Here is a 23129-nt window from a genome sequence, read left to right as displayed (position 1 = left end):
TTAATTATTATAAGATGATACAATTTATGTGCTAGTCAAAGTCATTACACCGATTTTGTGTGTTGAAACCTAAATTTCTTTGGGTTTTAGCGTCTTTTCGCTTATTTGAAATTAACCAGTTTAGTTTTTGTGTTTTGATTGCAATTAATTTATCAACTTTCTTGCACTTTTCACGGAGCTCGCACAAGACACGTCCGCTCTCTTCAGCGGTCGCGAAAGATGATGTTCTGAGCGCCATTTTGTTTACGATAAATGCCAGCTTTGTAATGGATAGCTGCAACGCTGAGTGGCCGTGTGAGAGAGCAACAACAAACTTATTTATATGGCCAGTTCCCTGAGGCACCTTATGACTTTGTTTAAATATAACAATTCACAGTAAAGCGGCGTATCGAAAATGATAAGAAAATCCAACGATAGGCAAAACGATTTCTGGAGCAATTGAAAAACACGTCCGTCTTCAGCGATATTAAAGGCTATAACGTCCCATTTGTTAGGGTAATATCTTGGAAACCTCTCCCTCTCTAACATAACGAGAATAAATATATCGTGCCTGAAAAGTGTGTATTATGTAAAGCTCTGTCCACACAGCGAATTGCTCAACTCGTCACTTTAGCTGATTGTAGCTGTATGGGGAAATTAATGGTGTTTTTGCTACCTAATATACCACGGCTTTTGTCGTCTTCTATATCTTTCCCTCTGTCAGCCATAACCTACTCTCGTAACAATACTCAAAAATTACAAATTTACAGACATACTATTTTGTCGCAGACTTTTCAAAATCAAATTTTACTTACAGCTCATACCAATTTGTCAAAAATTCATAATAAAGCGTTACGGATTCACATCAACATATGTAATTGACATGATTTTTATACTCGTTACTCGTAGAGTAATAGTCTATTCTAAATTCGTCGGAAAGTATGTAGCAGGTAGAAGGAAGCGTTTCCGACCCCATAAAGTATATATTTTACTTGATCAGGATCACTAGTAGAGTCGATCTAACCATGTCCGACTGTCTGTCTGTCCGTCTGTCTGTATAAACGGTGAGATCTCGAAAACTATAAGAGCTAGAACGCTAGGACTTGGCATGCAGATTCTTGGGCTTACTGCGCAGCTCAAGTTTATTCCACTACCACTCTAACGCCCACAAACGTTTTATAAAAATTTAAATGATATTTTGTTTTTATTATTAATACCCATCTACATACCAAAAATTTTTGAATTTGGACAAATCATCAGAAAGCTATAAGCAAATAATAACCAATATTTTGCCAGTTCAATCGAGATGGCCCATCGACTATAGCGTTATCTCTTGTTTCTCATGTTAATAAGCAATCGCATTTGTTTGATATGTTTCAATTGAAGAGTCAATATCAAATGGGTATTGCCCCTTTCCTTTCTTTGTGCTCTATCGTTAAATTTTATGTAATTATATAAAATAATATTTATTACCTGATTTTACTGTATATTTCTGTATTTTGCTATTAATTTCAGTTGATTATACAGCCGGAGACAGTTTACGAACGGGTACAGTTCCAATTCGAAGAGGATGCCTTCGATACCGTGCCCGACTTGATCACTTTCTACGTGGGATCTGGAAAGCCCATCTCGTCGGCGTCGGGGGCTCTTATTCAATTTCCCTGCAATCGCACCTATCCGCTATCCTTCTACGGCCACAAAATCGTGGGCAACCAGCTCCACACGCAGATGCTGACAGGTCTCCGAAGTCTGAGTCCTCTTAACTCGCCAATAAACAGTAATGGAGGAGTGGGATCAGACGTTTGTGGGCCCTTTCGCTTTGATACCAAGAAGAAACAGCTCTCTCCAAAGGCTGGCTCTCCGGCCAGCCCGCACTGCTCACCTCCACGGGCACGACGAGAGATAACCCCACCGCTGCCTTGCAAGAAGCAACAGCGCTTCCAAGGCCTAACGCCAGCCCAGGCACTGTTGGTTAGCAACATCAACAAGCTTCAGGAACAGCAGCAGCATACACAGGAGCTGGAAATCGGAAATCAGAACGTCATGGTTCGCTTCCAGACGATCGCCAGATGTAACCCCACCAGCGAACAGCACCTAGAGAGTAAATTCACCACCCACTCTCTGCCAAGACCCAACACTACTGCGGCGCAAGCGCTGCCGCCAAATTCAGTGGCCCGGATCTCGAGCCTGGCTAGGAACTGCAGCCTGGAATCGCCGTCGGACTCTCGACCGCCCAGTCCACCGCCCAAGCCGCGCAAGGAACCCATAGCAGCGGTGCTGGCGTACCAGGCCAGTGGATCCGATTCGGGCAATGGATCCGGCGACTCTACTCTAGGGGATGCGTTCGAACCAAACATACAGCGGGGTGTAGTTATTAAGAATCCCCGATTCATTAATACCTCGTTCTTAAACGAGACGCTAAAAAGTTTCAAAGAATTTGATGTCCTTGCCGCCGAAGAAGAGCTTTTTACAATGGCAAAAGAGGAAGTTAGAACGGTAAGTTTGAGTATGAACAAGGTAAAAGTTTTTTAATTGCGTAAATTTACCCGTTACTCGTAGAGTATGTAACAGTTAGAAGGAAGCGTTTCCGACCCCATAAAGTGTATATATTTATGATCAGGATCACGAGCCGAGTCCATCTAGCCAGGTCCGTCTGTCTGTCCATCCGTATGAACGCAGAGATCTCGGAAACAACAAAAGCTAGAAGCGCAAGTTTGTTTCGTCAGTGTGCCACGCCCACTCTAACGCCCACAAACCTCCCAAAACTGTGCCTCCTACAGTTTTAATGCTTTTAATTTTCATGCTAGAAACAAAATTTTAACTGAAATGTGTTAGTCTCGTTAGTACCTATCGATTGATTCAAAGAAAGTTTGGCACCCCCATTTTAATGCCCACAAACCGCCCAAAACTGTGGCTCCTACAGTTTTATTGCTAGAACCGCCCGAGCCTGTGGCGCCCACAATTTTCATGCTAGAAACAAAATTTCAACTTATATGTATTAGCCTCCTCAATACCTATCGATTGACCCAAAAAAAACGTTCGCCACGCCCACACTAACGCCATAATGCTTAAGCCTTTCTACCGCCCACATAACCATATATTGAGATCGCGGGTAGGTTGCGCATTCCTATCTCGCTTTGCCCTTTGGTCCCTTTAGCTGAGTAACGGGTATCTGATAGCGATCTTCCTTGTTCTCTTTTGAGTTCAAGCACCTTAAGAAAAATTGTTTAAATTATTTTGAGCAAGTCATACAAAAGATAAGTGATTAAATGTTAGGACTAACTTTGCAAAAATCGTTTGCAAATCGAAAACACTACGACTGGTTAAGTAAAAGTATTCAATTTCATTACTTTAAATTTTTCCTCAAAAATTGCTATGATGCTGACGTAAATTTTTACACATTAGTTAAGTTGTTACTCGTAGAGTAAAAGGGTATACTAGATTCGTCGGAACGTATGTAACAGGTAGAAGGAAGGAATATAGTATACATATTCTTGATAAGGATCACTAGCCGAGTCGATGTAGCCATGTTTGTCTGTCCTTATGAACGCTGTGATATCGGAAACTATAAAAGTTGGAATACTAGGATTAGGCATGCAGATTCTAGAGATTCCTGCGCAGCGCAAGTTTGTTTCGTCACTGTGCCACACCCACTCTAACGCCCACAAGCCGCCCTAAACTGTGACTCCTGCTAGAAAAATTATTTTAACTGAAATGAATTGTTCTCAATACGGCCACATCTCCCGCCCAACAGACAAAGTGGCACTACCGCGTATTCGCGAGATGATAGACGCGTAGAAAAATAAAGATATAGTCCGAGGAAAATAAGTAGGATCTAATTCTGTGCTGGAAAACTTCATATTAATTGTTTTAAGAGAATCGGAGAGTCAGATATTGAGATAATAGGATAAAGTATATTATAGTCAGAACATAATACTCTGAAAGGTTCATGCAAGCCATATACAATGATTTAAAATTAGAGGAATAAAATTTCTTGTTAATCTGCATGGTACAGAAAAGTTTAGCTGGCTAACCAAGTCGGTGCTATCAATTTCACCTCGAATAGGGTTATAAGTAAAGACAATTCCAACCATCGTTCAAGCAAAAAGCAAAAAGTTCTTCTGTACAGATTCGATACGATGAACATGAATTCCGTGATGGGGATTCCAGATTCAAAATAAATAGGGTTTTATTAAAGTAAGGATAATCAAATACCTTCGACCACCTTTAAAGAAAACAAAGCGCATCCCTAGCTTTATTCAAAAAAACACCAAGATCGTAAATTTATTCAATGAGTGTGTATATCGTACATTGAGGACTGACACGACAAAAAATCATTACCTTAAACTTAGAGCCACTTAAATCCAGTAAATTGTCAGAGCAACACGTTTTAGAATTATTCAAATCGGACTGGCAAGAATAATAATATAACATCAGCTGCGTACACTAGTACACGAGAATTAGTTTTAACTGGGGAAAGGTCGTTTTAAATAAAGTAAAGTATTCTTGAGGTCCCCTTATCACAAATAAAATAAGTTCCAAAGGTTAGTGGTTGTTGATCTACGTTTCATATACCCGTGTTGACACGGAGATATAACGGACCTACATAGGTGCTACAAATAATAATATTATCGAAAAGCTTGGGATCGCTGACAATTAAGAGATACGTCCACTTTGCTAAACGATTCCTTCCACATGTAGGGAATTTGTGAAGATTCTAAAGACAAGTTAAACAATAAGAGAAGGGGTTTGCATAGGGCCTGCACGCAGTATTTAAGCACGCAGCCAGGAAATCCATTGGGACCAGGTGAATAGACGGGCTTAACATATTGAAGATCAACAAAAAATGAGCTTTCGTTTAAGGTGGGACAGAAAATTAAATTCGACTTGGATACAATATAAGAATAGAGCTGTGAAAAATTAGGTAAAGTAAAATATGTCGTTTAAAAAAACTTGCGAGATAGCGAGGAAGGATAATTGGTGGATTTACGCTTAGTGTTAACAAAATTATAAAACTTTTTCGTGTTCTGAGAGAACTGGATTTTATAACGACTTAAATAGTTTTTGTAACACAGAGAGATTTGCACGGTAAAACTAGACCGTTCACTTAAGTATCTAGAATAAATAGATTGACAACTGGTATTATTGTATTTCCTATAAAGTCTGGACTTCTTATTACTTAGGGGTCTTATCTCCTTACTGAACCAAAGTGGCTTGTTAGAGACTGATGGATAGTATTACGGAAAAATAAGAATTGAAAAACGAATTTACTGTAGAGTAGAAGCATCCATATTTTAGGAGGAGTAGAGATCGGACCAATCAAAGACTGATTTATAAAAGTTTAGCCTCCAAAAGTCAACCTTGCGAAAACAATGTAATCGCTTAGTTGACTTGGTTAGTTCTGCTAGAACAGCACCAATGTCGGCTGAGACAAAGATAAATAAAGCAAACCTTCAGTGAATTCATGATGGGCTGGTGTAAGTAAGACATTCGACTTTCACCTGTTAACCACAAAGTTCCAGGTATATTAAAATCTCCTAGAACTACAAATTGGTCTCTATTGGTTAGCTTAATTGAGACTATTTGTATAGCGAAAAGATGATTTAAATAGTTCGGGAATCCAGATGCAGGCGGAATGTACGAACAGGTGATATATATAAAACTACCAGGTAACGAAAGCCTTACACATATAAATTCAATATTCCGACGTGAGGGTAGAGTCCCCGGCAATTAAGACTCCACCTTCTTGCCTGGTTGGTCGATCATTCCTATAAATGGAGTTCTTACCAGGGAAAATTTCGGAGCTTAGGATCTCTGGTTCCAACCAGGTCTCAGTAAACAACATAGTGTAAGATGCAAAAGAGAACCTATCCGAATACAATTTAGTTAGCTTGCTACGCAAGCCTCTGGTATCTTGGCAATAAAGAGTTAATTAGTTTCGATGTTTTTTAAAGAACGTGCATAGGTAGAAGATGAAGGTGCGACACTATTCTGGCCTTGGCTGGGGAGACTTGTTTCTACCGCAGATTGTGTTTCTGTGTAGCCAACTTGTGCCGGTAGAATGGACTCAGTATTCACCCGGGTCCTCGGAATGCTTGGACAACGCTCCTGAAAAAATATAAGGGCATAGATTAAAAAATTGGTTTTACTTGTATACTTGTATATTTACCTTTAAGAGCTGTGTATAACCCTTTGTTGGATTTTTATTGGCACAAAACATTCCATGATGCTGCTTTCGGCTAACGGAAGCAGAATTTTCTAGGTTATTTTGTAAAACTTATAAAACACCTTAAAAATGTACTTACATTAAACTTAAATCAATGCACAACATCTTAAACTTAACGTAAGACTTACCTCTCTCTTTGCTGCGCAACCGTTTTCGTCGGCAGTTTTTTACGCTGCGCCGACTTCAGTGCTGACGTCGACAGCGGAACAGTGTTTTTGGTATAAAAAAAAACTAAAAACTTTTTACCTTCTGACATGTAAAAACCTACTCCACTGAGCCTACTACAGAACTGAAGGGTATATACGTTCAACTTAAAATTCATATTGAGTAGCTAAAGCTAGAACAGTCGAAGAATGTTGTTCTCTGAAGTTCTGGATTTTTCGAAGCTTGGCTCCGTTGGCGGATTCTTCACACAATTTCTCGTAGCGACCTTGTCTTCCACATGTTTAATTTTGGAATAAGCCCTTTAAGATTTTCATAAAAGTTTTCTAAGTGCTGAAACTGTTCCTCAAACAAGTCATACTCAGACCTTTGTATGATGTTAAGCAGCTCTCGGCGAGTAAAAGCAAATGTTAGTAGTACCAGGCGCCTAGGTGCACCGACTGCAGATAAGAATTGCTGATCAGCATTAAAATGGACGACTCACTAACTCATGGACAGGTGCGCATGTTCGGGTAGCTCTTACTTGAGTCCTTTTTATGACATGCTTAAGAACTATTTGTGGAAAGGAGAGAATCTTAGACAATTTACGTTTTCAACGTTCTGGGGCGAAAATAAAAATGTATGTTTGAAAATATTTCCATATCTGAGAGTCATTAACTTGTGAGATTTATGTAACACGTCTATAAATAGAACTGAATCCTTTTTTTTTTTTTTTTTTTTTTATGCTTTGCTATTTATTTATTGAATCTTCTCCCTTTGGATACTAACAATAAGTGTATCAAATCTTAGACTACTTAATCTATCTCTCAGTCATATGACTGCTGTTGTGCTAAAGGGGCCCGAAAGTTATAGCTGGCTTGGCAGGTCGTTGCGTTGTAGACGGGATCGGCTGGAAACCCAAGTCAAGCCTCTTGCGAGGCGATTGGGGTGCACAGAGAGTTTTTCGTTGTAGGACGCTTTTTGTTTGTCTATTTCATCTTTTACGGTAGGAATGCTTAGGTCCCTGTGGATGTTTTGGTTGCGAATATACCATGGTGCCCCAGTGATAGTTCGCAGGATTTTCGATTGAACGCGCTGTATAATGTCTATGTTGCTTCTGCTGGCGTTTCCCCATAGCTGGGAGCCGTATGTCCAGATAGGCTTGAGAGTGGAGTTGTAGAGCAAAACCTTGTAGTCTAGACGCAGGGGCGAACGAGCGTTAAGAATCCAGTGGAAGCTGCTGGCCTTTAGTTTTAGATGTACTTTCTTGCGTTCGATGTGTCTTCTCCAGGTTAGTCGTCTGTCAAGGTGGACGCCGAGATACGTTACATCGTTGACTTGGGGAATCTGCGTATTTTTCAATAATAGTGGAGGGCATGTTTGCCTGTTGAGAGTAAACGTTATGTGTTTACATTTTTGTTCATTTATTTTAATCCGCCAATCAGATAGCATCCTCTCTACTACGAGGAGGTGGTTTGCTAGCTGTGTTGTGGCTTGGCCTGGGCACCTCGAGCGACTTAAAATTGCGGTGTCGTCAGCGAACGTAGATGTTGTTAGCTGCTCGTTCGTGGAAATATCCGCTGTGTATAGGAGGAACAGAAGAGGCCCTAGCGCGCTTCCTTGCGGGACTCCGGCTTTGATAATGTAGTCGTCGGATGTTGTTGTATTGCACCTTACTGCGAAGGTCCTGTTGTATAGATACGTCTCAAGAAGCTTGTGAGTGTAATCAGGCAAGTGTGTTTTGATTTTGTGCATGAGGCCATCTAGCCATACTCGATCGAAGGCTTGAGATACATCGAGGAATATTGCGCTGCAGTATTCCCGATGCTCAAAGGCTGTGCGTATTTCTGATGTTATTCTGTTAACTTGTTCGATAGTTCCATGGTTTTGACGAAATCCAAATTGATGAGCAGGGATAACATTGTGTGCTCCTAGATATGGTGTTATGCGAGTTAGAAGGCATTTTTCGAACAGCTTAGACAGACACGATAATAAACTAATTGGTCTGTAGGATGACGGAATTGTGTGGTCTTTTCCGGGCTTCGGTATCATAATGATGATAGATTTTTTCCATTTTTTCGGATAGTAGCCGAGAGTTATAATCCCATTGAAGAGCTTACAAATAACCTCAATGGCAGAGTTTGGAAGTTCTATTAACATTTTTAGGGTTATTTGGTCACCGCCAGGGGCCTTTTTCGGTTTCAGTTCACCAATGACTTTCGCGATCTCCTTTGGCTGAAACAGTGGTGGTAGGGAAATAGATTCAGGTTCGATTTGTGGTAGGAAAAATGAACCAGTGGCAGGGTTCGGCTGGAAGACGTTTCTGAGATGTAAAGCAAAAGTTTCGGCTCTATCTTCGTCGCTGCGGACCCAAATGCCAGATGAGTTTCTTATCGGAGTGACTGTTTCGATTGGAGAGCTCAGATTTGGGTGAGCCCTCCACAGAGGATGTTTTGTACTGGTTGGCGAAAGTTTTAATGTACTGCAGCTGTGCATTTTCGGTTTCTTGCTTTAGAGCTCGATTTAGTGTGCGAGTGGCTTCCTTGAGACGTTGTTTTGATGACGGCGATCTGTTGGTTTGCCAGGCACGTCGCAGGCGCCTCTTTTCTAGGACTAACCGTTCAATTTGCAGATTAGTTTTGAAATGGTTGGTTTGCACGTCCCTGCCTTGTGGTGTTGAGATAGTGGCTGCCTCCACGAATACTTCTTCAAGAGCATCGGTAGAGCAGTCGATGTCCGCTTCGATGTTGAAGTGAGGGGTTAATTTGATGTGTGAGCTTACATACTTTTTATATTTTAACCAGTTGGTTCTGTGCGACGTCAGCCTGAGGGGGTGGTCTGTGGTTTTTGTGCTTTGAAGAAGAGTTATTAGCACTGGCGAATGGTCTGACGACAGGTCCGAAAGCGCTTTGGCGCTTATTATATTGCGGGGAATGTTTTTTGTCACCGCAAAGTCTATTAGGTCTGGAACTTTCCTGGGGTCTGTTGGCCAGTATGTGGGGCTGCCAGGGGAAACATAGTCTAATTTGTTATTCGGTTTTATGATTGCATTGTATAATTGCCTTCCTTTGGGAGTCACAAGGCGTGATCCCCAGTGCGTGTGCTTGGCATTATAGTCCCCTGCAGCTATAAAGCGATCTCCAATCAAGTTGTAGAAGTCCATGAATTGTCCTTCAGAAATTGTAAAGCGAGGCGGGCAGTAGACAGCGGCTATGGTGATGTTTCCGTTGCCTGACTGCACTTTGATGGACGTGGCTTGCAAGTAATTAGTTGAAAACCTTTGGTGAAAGTGGTGCTTGATGCGTTCCCTGATTAGGATGCCGGTTCCGCCGTGGGCTTTACCATCTGGATGGTCTGTGCTTGTTGTATTTGTTTGTGAGGTGCGTCTCTACCAGTAGCATAATGTCGATATGGTTTTCATTCAGGAACTGTGTTACTTCAAGGTTGTGCCGTGAAACGCCATTGGCGTTCCACATGGTTATTCGTAGATTTGCCATCTGATTATTTGGACTGCTTAGCTACAAGTAGCTGTATCACCATGTTCTGGTTTTGAACCAGTGTTTGCATGGTCGTTTTCATGAATGACATGAGTTCCATCATACTTTGTTGCATGGTGACCATCATAGTTTCCAGAGTGCTTTGCGACTGTACTTGGATCTGCTGAGCGTTTCCTAGATTAGACTGGAGTGGGTTTTCCGTCCCCGATCGAAGGGCATCGGCGTATGAGAATCCCTTCTGGGTATTTAGTTGACCAAATGATGATCTTGCAGCCGTGCCGAAAAATACTTCCGGCGTCGTACGCGAGTAAGTGTACGCATTTTGGGTATTCTGATGGCGCGTTGCTATCACTTTTCGCATGCGGTCCTTCATCTCCTTGTAGATCGGACAGCCCCTGTAGTTTGCCGTGTGGTTACCTTGGAAATTAACGCATTTTTTCTTTTTGGGGTCTTCTTTGTTGGCAGGGCAGTTAGCCGAATTGTGGAAGTCTCCACAAGCTACACAGACTGTGTGACTCGAAGTGAACAGTATGCCCTGGTGTGTCCATACTCCTGACAATTTGTGCATTGCACTGGGCCGTTCCTTTTATGTGGCTCTTCCACGTTAATTCTTCGGTGCAATAAGTATTGCAGGTTATAAATGGGGTGCACTTCATTTTTCTTCAAGACTCTGCTGTCTGGCTCCAGCTCGACCCTGAAGAGTGGTTGCGGCTCTTTTTTCCTGTTTATAATGTTACTGACGTTCTTTGCAGAAAACCCTTTTTCCTTGAGAGCATCGATAACTTCCTTGGCGGTTACGTCGGGCTCGATTCCTTTTAGTACCACTTGCAGGCCCTTGCTGCTTTTTAGTTGGTACGTGTAGTAGCTTTTCCTAGCTTCCTCCAGGTATTTGGATACTGCTCGGAAATGTTCTTCAGATTTGGTCTGAAGCTTGGTTTCATGGATATCCCCTTTTGTGACCGGAACAACATGAAAGTTTCCGTCCCCGGTCAGCGCAACAATTTTGTTGACCAGGGCATTCGAGATTTTCTCCCTAATGTAAATTGGTAGGGGCTTAGGTTTCGGTTGGGTCTCCTGAGCCCGTTCTGGTTCATTTTCCGCTAGAAGCGCAAATCTATTGTTGTTGGATCTCCCGGGTAATTTATCTTCTATTTGGACACGGTTTATTTTTGCCTTGTTACCTACCGCGGTGTTCTGCGGGCTAAGCTTGATATGGATGTACCGATCTAGTCCGGTCTGTATGGCCGGACCCGCTTGCTGAATTTTGTTTTGGTTTTGATTTGTTGTCGTGGTTTTTGTTCCCTTGTATTTAGAGCTGCGGTTGCAGTCGATTCCGAAATAATAGTCGTAGCTGTGGTTGTTGTTGGTTTTTTTGCCGTAGCTGTAGTTGTTGCTGACAAATTTAGAGCGGATGCAGAAGTTTTACCGTTGCATGTTGTTGGTGCGCCAGGGGTCGAAACTGATGGTGGGGGGGTTTTGCATTGTCGACTCCACGCCGTCGGAGTAGGGGTAGCCGTAAGTAAGCATGGTGAGCAAGATCGTGCTCTTTGGCTATCGACCGACAGTAGGGTCGTTTTTTGCACTTCGCTATCACGCGTTGAGACATACGAAAAGTAACCGTCTCTTCGGCTCGCGGAGCTGAGTCGCTCTTTATTCTGTTCGTAGCTCATTGAGCTTTTATTAGCGTGGCACTTATTTAATATTATAAGATGAGACAATGTATGTGCTAGTCAAAGTCATTACACCGATTTTGTGTGTTGAAACCTAAATTTCTTTGGGTTTTAGCGTCTTTTCGCTTATTGGAAATTAACCAGTTTAGTTTTTGTGTTTTGTTTGCATTTAATTTATCAACTTTCTTGCACTTTTCGCGGAGCTCGCACAAGACACGTCCGCTCTCTTCAGCGGTCGCGAATCAAATCCGAACTGAATCCTGCCAAGCCAATATTCTAAGACATATGCTAAGCGCCCCATACTATACAAGAAGTACTACCATTTTTCAAGATCTCCAAACTAATCCTGTTTGCACATCTGTCACTTAGACCGTCACTCGCTTCATAAAAAGACTCGACTGTCACACAAACACAAACAGATTTGAAGTGTAAGACTTTCCAGACATGTGATCAGAAAAAGGTTAACAAGATTGCACCTATCAGACAAATGGATACTTGGACAGTCTGCAAGTGGTAGACTTATTAAAGACTCAGACGCATAGACTGCCACACTGCCCAATTTTTGTGATGTAATCTTTTTTTTATCGAAAAAATTGTTCAAATTTTTTTCACACTGATTTAGATCCTAACATGAAAATGGTAAGATCGAACATAGTTACTTAAAATAAATAGGTATTTGATAATAGATTCGTCGGAAAGTATATAACAGGCAGAAGGAAGCGTATAAAGAATATACTTGTATATTCTTGATCAGGATAACAAGCCGAGTCGATCTAGCCATGTCCGTCTGTCCGTCTGTCCGTATGAACGCTGAGATCTCGGAAACTATAAAAACCACAATATTGGAATTAGACATGCAGATTCCTGAGATTCCTGCGCAGCGCAAGTTTGTTTCAGCATAGTGCCACGCCCACTCTAACGCCCACTAGCCGCCCAAAACTGTGGCTTCTACAGTTTTGATGCTAGAATATAAATTTTTACTGAATTTTATTGGTCTCGTCAATACCTATCGAAAAGTTTTCCACGCCCACTTTAACGCCCACAAACCGCCCACAAACTTTAAAAAATCGTACAGATGAGCGCGGATATCTCGGAAACTTCAAAGATAGAGAATTAAGAACTCAGATTTATATTCCGTAGCCTTGTACGCAGCGCAATTTTGTTACGAGAATATGCCACGCCTACTCTAACGCCCACAAGCCGCCCAAATTTGTGGTGCACACAATTTTCATGCTAGATAAAAAATTTTAACTGATAATTATTAAATCTGTCTACCGCCCACATAACCATATATTGAGATCACTTGTAGGTGGTGCATTACAATCTCGCTTTGCTGCTTGCATATCTCCATTTCCATTTGGTTTCTTTAGCTGAGTACCGGGTATCTGATAGTCGAGGTACTTCACTACAGCGCTCTTCCTTTCATAGGGGGCCTAGGTGCCTAATAAGATTCGATATGTCCCCACAGTGTTTCCAAACGGATCCAAAAAATTATTTATGGAGCAAAATAAATAATTGTAAATTGTAAATTTAGTTTAAAATAAAATAATATAATTTTAAAACCCCACAATTTGGGGGAAAAACTTAAAACAACAAATATTATTAAAATAATCACGGCTGTATCTATGGCCCATATGCAAAAGCGTTTTCTCCAATTATTAACATGCCTTTAAGTATTTTTATTGATTTTTTTCTAACATTTTTAAGATATTGCCTTGCAATAGCGAGAACAATAACAACAAAACACGATATGGACTTGCCTTCGTCCTTCGCCAAAGTGGTTAAGGCTGCAAGGGAACGGGAGGGGCAGCTAATGTAAAAAACTTGAAAACTTTATCATTGTATGATATCTTGAATGCGAGAAATTAAATTCATGCATTTATTTTTTATCAGCTGATAGAGATGCCAGACGGGCCAAAACAAATGTAATATTTTTGACGTCTGGCTTAATTGCTTTCAGAAGTTCATAAACATCTATCGATAAAATAAATAACGAAAAGTAATTTCTATATATGCTTAGTAAAGAAACATCCTGTCTTTGTTTTCTTCTTGCGATTGGCGGTGCACCTAATACATATTTATTTATATATATATATATATATATATATTAGCTAGCTTACAATTGGATTAGACTACAGCTATCAGGACTTCTTCATTTCCACACCACCCCTGAGGTAGAGAAATTGTCGCGTAAAACCTTAGTGTAAGCAAAATTTTGAAAAGATCCTTTAGGAGCGAGAATCATAAGGCTACTGCCAGAATTAACTGTATGGCATTCGACGTAAAATTGTCCATGAGAGAAGCAATCTTTTCTAAGATCTAGTCCAGTCAGCTTTAAAGTCTGTCCCTGCGATTTATTTATAGTTATTGTAGTTTTATAGGGAATTATAGCCTCTTGAACTGAAACGACAGACCGAACGGTATTAATGGGATCCTGGGTATAAGCACCCTTCACATAAATTTTGCAATAATTGTACAGGTGATCCAATCTTAAGACACAGATTATGCTTTGGAATCGCTGCTGTATTCTACAAGGTGAGTTCCAAAGTAAACAGGACCTTTTGAATCTAGCGCCCTCTAGTGGCGCCATCTATATGTCAACTGGTACGTTAGAATCTGCTATCGTTTATTGACTTCTAGTAAAATTTTTATGACATTTAATCTATTGGAAGTGAGGTTATTGCGTTTTAAGTGTCAGTATTTTTTTGTCATCGGTGCGAAAATGAGCTTCGAACAAAGAGCCAACATTAAATTTGGTTTTAAAATTGGTAAAACTTTTACCGAAACGTTTCAATTGATGAAACAAGTTTATGGCGATGATTGCCTATCCCGTAGCAGAGTGTACGAGTGGCTTCAACGTTTTCAAAGTGGTCGTGAGGACATAAATGACGATGAACATGTGGGCCAACCAAAATCCGTGATCACCGAAAATTCGCGCCGGACGAGCCGAAACCCAAAAAATCGCGCCTGGAGAAGTCAAAAGTGAAGACAATGCTTATTTGTTTTTATGATTCCAAGGGTATTGTCCACAAAGAATTCGTTCCACCCGGCCAAAACGTTAATGCGGTATTCTACCTTGGAGTTTTGAAGCGTTTGGTGCGCCGTATTCGACGTGTTCGGCCCGAATATCGCGAAGATGGATGTTGGCGTTTGTTGCACTATAATGCGCCGCCTCATCGATAGACGCTTGTGTCCATCAACCACTCCCCGTATTCACCTGATATGGCACCGTGCGACTTCTACCTTTTCGGAAAAATGCCTTTGCCGATGAAAGGAAAGCAAAGCAAAAGGCTTGCACCGGCATACTGGCGGCCATACCGGGCAACGAGCTAAAACACTCGTTCGACATGCTTTTGGACGGAGAAGGAGACTATTTTGAATAAAATAAATTGATTTTGCCGAAAAAACTATTTGTTCTGTCTTTTTTTTTTAAGTCCTGCTTACTTTGGAACTCACCTTGTAATAATTTAAAATCTTGACAGAATCAGACATCAGGGACAGAGTCGACCAATTTATAGGAGACTTCTAAACCATCAAATAAGCTTAGTAATATATTATTGATTCCGGTTGATCTTTAATTTCTTGTTGTCAAAACGGCATTAGAAATGAAATAGAAATGTCAGGAAATATTTTGGAGGTGAGGTCCTGTCCGTTTTTCACTACACTTCTTAAGCGTGATATTATAGCTACTTTTCCATCAACTGTTGGATGGACGCCATTTACTATTTTTAAAAGTGTTTCGGCAAATATTCCTGCAGAACAATATCCTCTTAAGTACACACGCATATTTTTCGTGAGCGCTAGTTTTTTATCTGCAGTCATAAAATTGAATATTTTGAGCAGGCCTTGCTTTTATAACCTCTTGTACCTCTTGGCACTACAGGAAGGATTTGGCGAAAGTCTCCTGCTAGCAGGACCGTAATACCACCCATCAAAATACTATTCTCATTAATATCTTGCAGAGTTATTTTTATGGCTTTAAACCCACCTTTATGTGACATGGTGCACTTATCCCAAACAATCATCTTACAATCCTTAAGCACAGCAGCCATATTGCATTGCTATGAAATAGAGCAATGAGGGATTTATAACTTAACTAAATCCAAAGGAAGTTTGAATGTAGAATGAGCCGTTCGACCTTCATTGAGAAAGGTAGCAGCCATACCAGAAGGGACTACAGGTAGGGTTTTTTTTATGACTTTGAACTTTTGCCAACAATAAATTTATCAGGAAGGAATTACCTGTCCCTCCAGGTGCATCCAAGGAAAATATTTCACCCATTTCAGCCGCAACGCTTTCTAAAATGGTATTGTATACGTCCTTTGCTCGTCTGTAAGCAAATTCTCGTTGTTGGTAAGGAAAAAGTTGTTATTTTCATAACTTATTTTTCTTAAATCGATATTTTTTTTTTCCAAGTCGACTTCAGGAATATTTGGTTGAGGAAGACCATATTCTTTAAGACATGTTCCACCAATAGACAATACAAAATGTTCAATGCTTTAATTTCGTCATTAATGTCACGGTTTAAGGGCGTTTGTTAAGAATGATAAGAAAGTCTTGTACTTATTCCAAAGACCTAAAGGATCCGAAAGTTGACAAATATAAAATAATTCCGAACAGGTAAAGTTAGCTTTCTTGGAACTGCTGTATATTACGCCATTTACGGTTTTTCAATACAAAAATGAAGTTGGACCTTCTACCTCATGGAGTAAAAGTCTAAGAAAATAACATTCACTGTTTTGTGGGTGAGCGGTATAAGCCCTGCCCAAAGAAGAATCCCTCTTAACTCCAAAAATAAAAGGTACGTTACTGCCAAGTTTTCTTCTAAGAAACTTTTTATTGTTCCATGTGTTATAAGATGGAACTTCAACATATAAAAAGTTCCGGCGGATTCATCATTTTTACAAAGTTCAAAGAAAGCGTATTAAAGTACACGCGCTGCCCATTTTCTAAATGTACCGACAATTGCATAACTGTTGGAAATCGTTCGTGTATAGGGAAAGCAAGAATTCTCCACACGGCTTCCGAACTGCTTATATATTTCCCATTTTCATACGTTATAACTTAATTTCGTTGATCTTCAAGGGAAACTGAACTTAACTGAACTGCAGGCTTCAACATTTTTGTGTGCTTGCATTGCACGCAATAATACTGTATTATATGGCAAAAGAAACGGTTGTCTGAAATATTACCATTATTTTGTACAGTACAGCCATCATCATCTAAAGCCCTCCATCGATACAGAGGATAACTATCATTTTCTGTTACTGTTTACTTTAAAAGCTGACGGGGAAATCTTTTTGAACATTTGCCTTGTGTCAAGCATGGTGAACTACGGTTTAATATTCCGCAAGGTCCATGAATTACACTGGACTTTACGATATTATGTAGCAGGGGATCTTTTTGTGGATACGGAATATCTTTACATATTATTTCGTCTATTTGATCTGCATAAATACAATTTTTAAGCCAAAGTATATTTAGTGCCGATACGGTCTTCATTAAATGTTTTTTTGATAAAAGATCTACATGTTGTATATCAATTAAATATCCATCCTCTTCATGTGGAAAGAGGAGCGGACGGGTAATATTTCTCTGCTTGAACTGCAGACCAACAATAAGTAAAGCTACATCACTTGCTCGCCGTGTATTATAGCAACCTTTGTGAGATCCAGATGGTGTGCGATCAGCATGAATACTCATTTTGTAGTCTTTAGTATTGGCGAAAGGATTATTTTTATGCATCATTGATTGTAAAGTTTTTACCAAATTACGATTCACATCAGACGCATGTTTACATCTTAGTTCTAAAATGCTGTCTCGCCAACAAAATATATTTAAAGAAACTGTGCTTCTTTTTGTTTTGTAGGCCATAGACTGCCAATTAAGTGATATACCTGACGCTAAACCTTAAAAGTTGACATAAAACCATCTTTACACTTTTTATTACAGCCAAATGAAGTCATTTGAGTGAATTGTATTTTTGTAAACGATCTAAGAAGTGGGCATGCTTGGAATGGCCGGCTCTTAAGGCACTTGAGACGCTTAGGTAATGTTTGAAGTTCAGGCAGCCTAACTTTTCCGGTACTACAGCAAATGCTGTTTAATGTAGTTAATGTAGTTACATTTCTTATTCATAAACCAAATTCAATCATTTTGTCAGCACTTTACACTATTTGACAATCATCTGTGAATCCTGACATTTTCTTTACATTCCATAAAAGATTACCTTCGAATGCATTATTAGCGTAATATTTCCTACTTAACACTTTGATTTGTTTTGTAAGATCAGTCCTGAGTTTTTTTAGGAGCCTTAATTTTAAAGTCGAGCTCGCCTTTTGGGAGCTTTTTTTTGATAGGCTACATAAGCTTTGGACGGTGAATCTGTTAACGGAGATGATTTATACAAAAGAAGTACATATAAATGTCCATACTTAAGATCACCAGAAAACATAAATAATTTAATAGGGTTATCTTCTGCACCAAAATGAAAATTTCCATTTCGAAAAACTTTAAAGCAAACTGAATATACATCAGCAACTAGTGAATTTATTAAAAAACTTTCACTTATTCACTATTACAATATTATAGTTCGAACTTATTATATATTTACTGCTCTTTACTTTTCATTCTTTTCAATTGCTCGATTCGATTCTCAAAAACGGACTACTGCCCCGCCTCGAGTTCAATGATCCATAACTAAACCTCGGCTTAAGAGATTTATCTCAAAATTGATTATCTCAAACTTGATTAAGAGAAAGACTCATCATAAAATTTACGTTAGCGGACTTTAGGGATCGCTTTGGGGATCTTGTGATTACGTTAGCGGACTTAAGGGCTCGCTTTGGGGATCTTGTGTTTACGTTAGCGGAACTTCAAGCTCGCTCTGGGGCTCTTGTGTTTACAATATCGGCTTGGATGTTACAGTACCCATTTGATGCGGAGTCTGTGAAACTGATCTGGGTGGGAACAATTTGGAGGCGTAGTTGAAGGAAATAGCTTACCACTGGTTTATCTCGAAGTCAGTCAGAGTTATTTGGAAATTAGCTTTTGGCTCAAAGTTGTCTATGAATTGGTTAGTACCCCTAAATAATTTGTCATATAACTCCGCCCTTTCTAAATTGATTGATTGAAACTGATTTGTATATTGAATGTAACTAATTGGTCATTTCCACAAGGACGTTTTCTTCTAGAGTATTTTCATTGTCGGGAATATTATTTTTTTCATTGTTGAAAATATTGCTTTCGGTTAAATTTCAACATGGATTTGCCGTGGTTTGAATATAAAAATGTTCCTTATTAGGTTATAACCATGATAATGAAAAATATAAATGTAAATGGGATTAATAATAACGTAACTGGTATTTGAGTTTGTTTAATGTGAATAAAAGGATTTAGTATGTTAATTTTATAGAATGGGAGTTCCGTTTGACATAACATTTTTGGATATTAAAAAATCAGTGTATTTTCGTGCGGTGATGTATTCCAATACCTTATTGTCTTCATTAGTGTAGGATATATTATTAACTTTAGAGGTGCCAATAAAAGTTATTAAATATGACACATTTAAATGAGTGTCATTAACTGTATTTTCTCCATTTACGAAAATGGCTGTATCATGGATTACATCTACATTTTTATTTTTATACCCTTGCAGAGGGTATATTGATTTCATTCAGAAGTTTGCAACGCAGCGAAGGAGACGTTTACGACTCCATTAAGTATATATATTCTCGGGCTGAAACTTTCACAAAAATCTTATATCTTTTGCAGGTAGTATATAAGCCGGATCGTACAACTATATCTTATAGCTCCCATAGGAATAGTCGAAAAAAAAATTTTTAAAAAATTATATCTTTAGTGTTTCTTAACATATAACCTTCTAAGCTTGGAAATTACATTTTTTAATTAGTTTTGAATTTTGAATTAAATTTTATCAAAATCGGACGACTATATCATATAGCTGCCATAGGAACGATCAGAAAATTGGTGGGAAAATAATATGAAACAAATTATAGCTTCGGTATTCCTTAACATATAACCTCCTACGCTTGGAAATAACATTTTTTAATTAGTTCTGAATTTCGAATTTAATTTTATCAAAATCGTACGACTGTATCATATAGTTGCCATAGGAACGATCGGAAAATTTGTGGGAAAATAATAATAATTAATAATAGTTATAGCGCAAGGGTATACAAACTTCGGCTTGCCGAAGCTAACTTCGTTTCGTGTTTTCTCTGATTTTGTTATAAAACGATTTATTTCCATTTAGTAATCCTGTAAAACAAAAACATTCTGGGTTTATTGTACAAGACCTATTAAATATTTCTGTCTTAAATTTAGACATTACCAGGGGTGTCACAGAAACCGGAGACGGATTTGGGGACGGTTGGTTTGGAAACCAACCCATTAAAACCGTAGGTGTCACAGAAACTCGAGCGATTTCCCATTTTCGGAAATATTACCGAAAAATTACCAGGGCTGGATACATACACTAAATATCGAATATTGAATAATTATTGAATTTTATTTGACTTATTTTGACCATTTTCCTATAAAATTACAAAAAGAATACTTGTTTAAAGTTAGCAACGTTTATAAGTTTAAATTAATAATAAACAAAAATTGTTTACTTTTACTTACATGTTATCTTTTTCTTCATAGCCGGCCTCTTATCCGGCAAAAAATAGAACATTTTTGACGACAGTGCTGCAACCTTTTTGCATAGGCAGCATGTTTTTATAATTTTTCTCAATAACTACAACTTCTTTTAACATGAAATTTTTACCAGAAATAGTTTTTATTTTTTACTACAATACTAAGAACCGTACTGAAAATAATTCGTTAACACAACATTTTTAGATAACTACTCCGAAATTTGGTATTTTAAAGTTCGAGCAAATTGGTACCACTGGTAGGCTGGACGGTTTTCAGACGGTTTTTTTTAGCAAATTTTTTTAAGACGGTTGCCCTTTTTTAAATATATCCCGATGTTGGAATACCCCTATTCATATACAGAAATACCATTTTACTATTATACATTTTAGGCATTAATGAAAGCGTAGCCTTCGGTCACACTGATCGTTCTTCTTTCTCTTTTCTTGTGACATCTTCTTGAGTTAAGTTGTGGTGCTGGTGTTGCGGTGAAATAAAACATAAAACATAAAACATAGTTCTTTCTGCGTAATTATTGGGAACATAAAACAACATTAACAATAGGTTATGGGCCCAGTCCATGCCTAGAAGAACAATTGATTTGTGAAACAGTTTATATACAAAAGTCTAATTTCAATTTCTTAGAAATTTCTAGTTCTTGTGAAATTGAGAGTTCTTGTGAAATTGAGATTTCTTGTGAATTTACATTGAGTTGAGTTCCGCGTGTGTATAGCTACACTTGTACAACTGCATACGTATGTACAGTAAAATGGACAGGGCAAACGTAAACGATGGCGAGAAGTACTCAATTTGGAAATTTAGAATTAGGGCTCTGCTGACCGAACTGGATGTACTTAGGGTCATCGATGAAGATATACCTGAGAAAGTGGATGAACAGTGGAAGAAGGCAGAGCGTAGTGCTAAAAGTACGTTAATAGAGTACCTAAGCGATTCGTTTTTGAACTTTGCTACAAGCGATATAACTGCGCGCGAAATTCTTGGAAATTTGGACGCTGTATATGAACGAAAAAGTCTGGCATCGCAGTTGGCAGTTCGCAAACGCTTGCTTTCTCTTAAGCTATCAAGTGAAATGTCCCTAGTGTCCCACTTTACTATTTTTGATGAATTTATAAGTGAGTTGTTGGCCGCAGGTGCAAAAATAGAAGAGATGGATAAAGTGTCTCATTTGTTGATTACATTGCCTTCGGCTTACGATGGTGTCATTACAGCAATAGAGACATTATCAGAGGATAACTTAACATTACCATTTGTTAAGAATAGATTGCTAGACCAGGAAATTAAAATTAAAAATGATAATAATGACACTAGTAGGAAAGCTTTAAACACGATTGTTCAAAATAAAAACTACAATAATAAAAACAATTAATTTAAAAATCGTGTAACTAAACAAAAGAAAACATTTAAGGGAAATTTTAAAAATAGGGTTAGATGTCACTACTGTGACAAGGAGGGACACATTAAAAAGGATTGCTACCAATATAAAAGAATTCTAAATGAAAGAAATAAAGATAATAAAAATTACGATAAACAAGCTAAAACCGCAACATCACAAGGCATTGCATTCATGGTAAAAGAAGTGCAAGAAAACCCCGTGGTAGATAATTGTGGACTTATTCTTGATTCCGGTGCAAGTGATCATCTGATAAATGATGAGTCGCTGTACATCGATAGTGTGGAATTGGTGCCTCCGCTGAAGATCGCTGTGGCCAAGCAAGGCGAATATATTTACGTATCTAAGCGTGGCATTGTGCGTTTGCGCAATGACCACGAAATAACGCTGGAGGATGTGCTGTTTTCCGAGCAGGCTGCTGGAAACTTGATGTCTGTGAAGCGCCTACAAGAGGCAGGAATGTCGATCAAATTTGACAAAAATGGAGTAACCATTTCCAAGAATGGATTGACGGTGGTCAAGAATTCAGGTATGTTTAACAATATACCTATTGTTCAATTTCAAGCATATAATATAGATGCGAAACATAAAAATAATTTTCGATTATGGCATGAGAGGCTTGGTCATATAAGCAATGGAAAGTTATTAGAAATAAAACGACATAATATGATTAGTGATAACAGTCTTTTAAATAATTTAGAGCTATCAAATGAAATTTGCGAACCATGTTTAAATGGTAAACAAGGAAGGTTACCGTTTAAACAATTTAAAAATAGAACCCATATTAAAAGACCCCTATTTGTTGTGCACTCAGATGTTTGTGGACCAATTACTCCCGTTACACTAAATGATAAAAATTACTTTGTGATCTTTGTTGATCAGTTTACACACTATTGTGTAACTTACTTAATAAAACACAAATCTGACGTATTTAACATGTTTAAAGATTTTGTAGCAAAAGGTGAAGCTCATTTTAATTTGAAAATTGTTAATTTGTAATTTGACAATGGGAGAGAATATCTCTCAAATGAGATGCGCCAGTTTTGTGTTAAGAAGGGTATTACTTATCATTTAACAGTGCCACACACACCACAGTTAAATGGTGTTTCTGAAAGAATGATTAGAACCATCACAGAAAAAGCTCGTGCCATGATAAGTGGTGCACAACTTGACAAAAGTTTTTGGGGTGAAGCAGTGTTAACTGCAACTTACTTAATTAATCGAATTCCAAGTAGAGCAATAGTTAATAGCGTGATGACCCCTTATGAGATGTGGCACAGTAAAAAGCCCGATTTAAAACATTTGAGAGTGTTTGGTGCAACTGTATATGTGCACAATAAAATCAAAAAGGGAAAGTTTGATGATAAATCATACAAAGCTATTTTAGTGGGCTACGAAGCAAATGGTCTTAAACTGTGGGATGCTGTTAATGAAAAATTTCTCGTTGCAAGAGATGTGGTTGTCGATGAAACCAATATGGTGAATTCTAGATCTGTTAAATTTGAAACAACATTCCTGAAAGATAGTAAGGAAAGTACAAATAAAAA

At 38.6% G+C, this 23129-nt stretch overlaps 1 protein-coding gene across 6 annotated transcripts in view; it reads left to right on the top strand.

Annotated features, from left to right (window-relative positions):
* Positions 1-23129, top strand: part of LOC119562480 (breast cancer anti-estrogen resistance protein 3) — a 275573-nt gene that overhangs the window by 107016 nt on the left and 145428 nt on the right. For 5 of the 6 annotated variants that reach the window (XM_037875675.1, XM_037875674.1, XM_037875678.1 and 2 more), the window contains one exon: positions 1495-2475. In XM_037875675.1, coding sequence (XP_037731603.1) covers positions 1495-2475 — 981 coding nt within the window. Of the gene's footprint in view, positions 1-1494; positions 2476-20563; positions 20716-23129 lie in introns of those variants that run through there. The other variant, XM_037875680.1, reaches the window with a different exon arrangement.

Source organism: Drosophila subpulchrella, unplaced genomic scaffold (genome assembly GCF_014743375.2).
Source record: "Drosophila subpulchrella strain 33 F10 #4 breed RU33 unplaced genomic scaffold, RU_Dsub_v1.1 Primary Assembly Seq51, whole genome shotgun sequence".
Lineage (NCBI taxonomy): Eukaryota > Metazoa > Arthropoda > Insecta > Diptera > Drosophilidae > Drosophila > Drosophila subpulchrella.
The sequence above is the reverse complement of the archived record's forward strand: the minus strand, read 5'-3'. Positions and strand labels throughout refer to the sequence as shown.